Source organism: Pyrus communis, chromosome 13, assembly GCF_963583255.1.
Source record: "Pyrus communis chromosome 13, drPyrComm1.1, whole genome shotgun sequence".
In the NCBI taxonomy this organism is placed as follows: Eukaryota; Viridiplantae; Streptophyta; class Magnoliopsida; order Rosales; family Rosaceae; genus Pyrus; species Pyrus communis.
Window position 1 is genome coordinate 5,661,261 of NC_084815.1, and position 3,160 is coordinate 5,664,420.

A 3,160-nucleotide genomic window follows, 5' to 3' on the forward strand; every position below is an offset into this window, starting at 1 on the left:
AAAAGTAATATAATTGTATACTGATGTGAATTTAAACTAACCTAATAAATAGATTAATTAAAACCAACTTTACTCGCAAGTACACGAATAATTTGTAGTAGAAATATGTAAATACGTGATTGAATCCACGGGGGTTAAATTACCAATTGAATCCTATAACTATTACTTAACAAATTGGAACGAAGATTGGAATTGTTTCGAAGAAGAATTAAAGTCAACAATGATTAAACAAAAAATATGATTGAAAAAAATGTAAGAAAACACTAAGGCTTTGATTCTACCCCTAATTATCATACCCTAGTGTCCAACTGTAAATCCATGAATTATCATATTAATGAAAACAACTTCCGTACATATGTCCGTGATCAGGTACACATGCCAATAATTCCTCAAAGAGATGTGAATGTTACCGTGGTCAGGCTTAAACTCAACTATTCCTACAATCTATATATCCATGGTCCGATATACACAAACAAGTAGAAATCAATTAAGGACAATGAGAGACAAATTAACTACTTATCAACTTGGTCACGTCAAACAAATAGCTAATTTTCTAGGAAGTCACACAAACCAATATACGTCTACGATCAGATCAAAATAAAAGTTCATAATTTTCATTCACAAAGCATCGATAGAATCCAATTCATGATCATAAATAAATTCATATGCAAATAATTTCCATATCAAAATCCTGGGCTATGGTCAAGCACAAATAACAAAATATCAATATTCCAATTCAACTAGCGAATCAAGACTAATCATCAATCTAAAATCCACGAATTAAACAATCAAATAACTAGAGTAATCATAAGTAGGGCTTCCTCTTAGCCTTAGCTAAGAGTTTAGAAGTCCATGAAAGACGAATTCATAGTAGTTCTACGAAAAATATGCATATAATAAAACTGAAGAAGAGAAACCAAATTGCTGCTACTCTACCGCTGCCTTGTACCATGTCAGAAGAAGTCTAAGTCCCTCTCCATCGCTCGTATCTTCCCTTTAATATATGTGCCTCTAGTCCAAGTTTGCTAAAAAATAGGATTTCCAATCAATTTGAGATTCTTTCCTGAGATATCTCCACCGCCTCATGTAATCATCTTGTCGATCTTTCTTTAATTCTTTTCATCCTTCCTTTTCTATATCAATTGTCCTTTGCACTACCTCACTTAAAAGCCACAGACTGGAATTTGGTTTTGGGCAAGTGAATTTGATTCATCCTTCTCCAATAAGTCGAAAAGCCCTCATTTGAAACTATTTCTTCCTCCAAATAAGTAAAAATCAACCCACCTATTCATCGTCAACCTACAAATAGAATAACAATTAATTAAATGGATGAAGCCTATGTAATTAGGAAGACTAAAACATATAGTAAGTGTCAAAACCTTGTTAAATTTCACTTTTTATCAATACACATCCTTATACATATAAATTACAAAAGATTAGTAATTAACTCCAAATTAATCTAAATGAAACACTAGCAAATATAAATAATAGATAACATATGTAATAAATACGTGTATATCATATACAATAACAAAATGGACATAATAGTAAGAGTGGGAGACAGCAGTAGTGGCAGGGACATTGGTGGTAAGGGTGGTGGTGGTGTTGATGGTTGCGATGGTGGTGATGATAGCAGCAATGGTGGAGGTATGGTGATAATAGTGGGATGTGGTGGTTAGGGTGTATAGGTAACAATGGTGCTAGGGGCAGTGGTAATGTCGGTGGTGCCAATTTTAGTTGTACTATAGAGGTAACAATGGTGCTAGGGGCGGTGGTAATACAGGTGGTGCCAATTGTGGTTGTGGCAGCAGTGGTGGCAGTTGTGGTTATAGTGGAGGTATGGTTGTAGTGCTAATAGTGGGATATGGTGGTTGAGGTTGAGAGTTAACAATGGTGCTAGGGGCGATAGTAATGCAGGTGGTGGCAGTTATGGTTGTCGCAACAGTGGTGGCAGTTGTGGTTATAATAGAGGTATGGTTGTGGTGCTACTAGTAGGATGTGGTGGTTGGGGTGTAGAGGTAACAATGATATTATGGACGGTGGTAGTGCCGGTGGTGGTAGTGGTGGCGATTATGGTGATGGTGGTGGTGGTGGCGACAATGATGGTGGTGATAATGGTGGTTATGGTTATGGCTGCACTGGTGGTGGTTGCAGTTATGATTATAGTGATGGCAACAATAGTGGTGGTAATGCGTTGATAATGTAATGTTAATGTTTGTAGTGGTAGGTCGTAACGGTCACTTTATTTTCTAAGGGATCAAATGTGTGTGGAAGACAAATAATGTCATCTTTAAAATATTAATGAAGGTATTACAACAATTGAAATATGTATAACAGGCTCAACTCTGCTTTTTATTAGCAGCTTTTAAAAGCATCCTGTAGGTCGCTTTTAAAAGTTACTATCTAGAGGCCATTTCTTTTAAAATAAGCTCATATTTTACTTTTACCAAACACTTTTTTATTGCTTAACTTTAAAATGAAGTAATTTTTGGTGAAAAAAGCAATACCAAATGGGGCCTTAAGCTAAATATGTTAGGAGTGGTCACTTAGATAAGACGATGCAATACATTTAAGAGAAGATTCGAGTCACATTTAATGTAACATCCCACATCGCCTAGGAGAGTGGATCATGTAAGCCTTATATGTATATTCTCATCCCTACCTAGCACGAGGCATTTTGGGAGCTCATTGGCTTTGGGTTCCATCGAAACTTCGAAGTTAACCAAGTTCGCGCGAGAGCAATCCCAGGATGAGTGACCAACTGGGAAGTTCTCATGTGAGTTTCTAGAAACAAAACTATGAGGGCATGGTCGGGACCCAAAGCGTACAATATCATGCTACGGTGGAGTCGAGCCTGGGCCGGGATGTGACAATTTGGTATCAGAGCAAATCCCTTGTCAGAAGTGTGCCGATGAGGACGTTGGGCCCCTAAGGGGGGTGGATTGTAACATCCCACGTCGCCCAGGAGAGTGGATCATGTAAGCCTTATATGTATATTCTCAACTTAGCACGATATTGTTCGCTTTGGACACCGACTACGCCCTCACGATTTTGTTTCTAAGAGCTCACATGAGAACTTCCCAGTGGGTCACCCATCATGGGATTGCTTTCGCGCGCTACTCACTTAACTTCGGAGTTCCGATGGAACCCGAAGCTAATG

General features: G+C 37.9%; 1 protein-coding gene across 1 annotated transcript; it reads left to right on the plus strand.

Annotated features, from left to right (window-relative positions):
• Positions 1-1,535: 1,535 nt before the first annotated feature.
• LOC137712131 (uncharacterized) lies at positions 1,536-2,206 on the plus strand. The gene is made up of 3 exons (XM_068451272.1): positions 1,536-1,647; positions 1,749-1,837; positions 1,970-2,206. The coding sequence occupies exons 1-3, from the start codon at positions 1,536-1,538 to the stop codon at positions 2,204-2,206; spliced, it is 438 nt and encodes a 145-aa protein (XP_068307373.1).
• Positions 2,207-3,160: the final 954 nt, after the last annotated feature.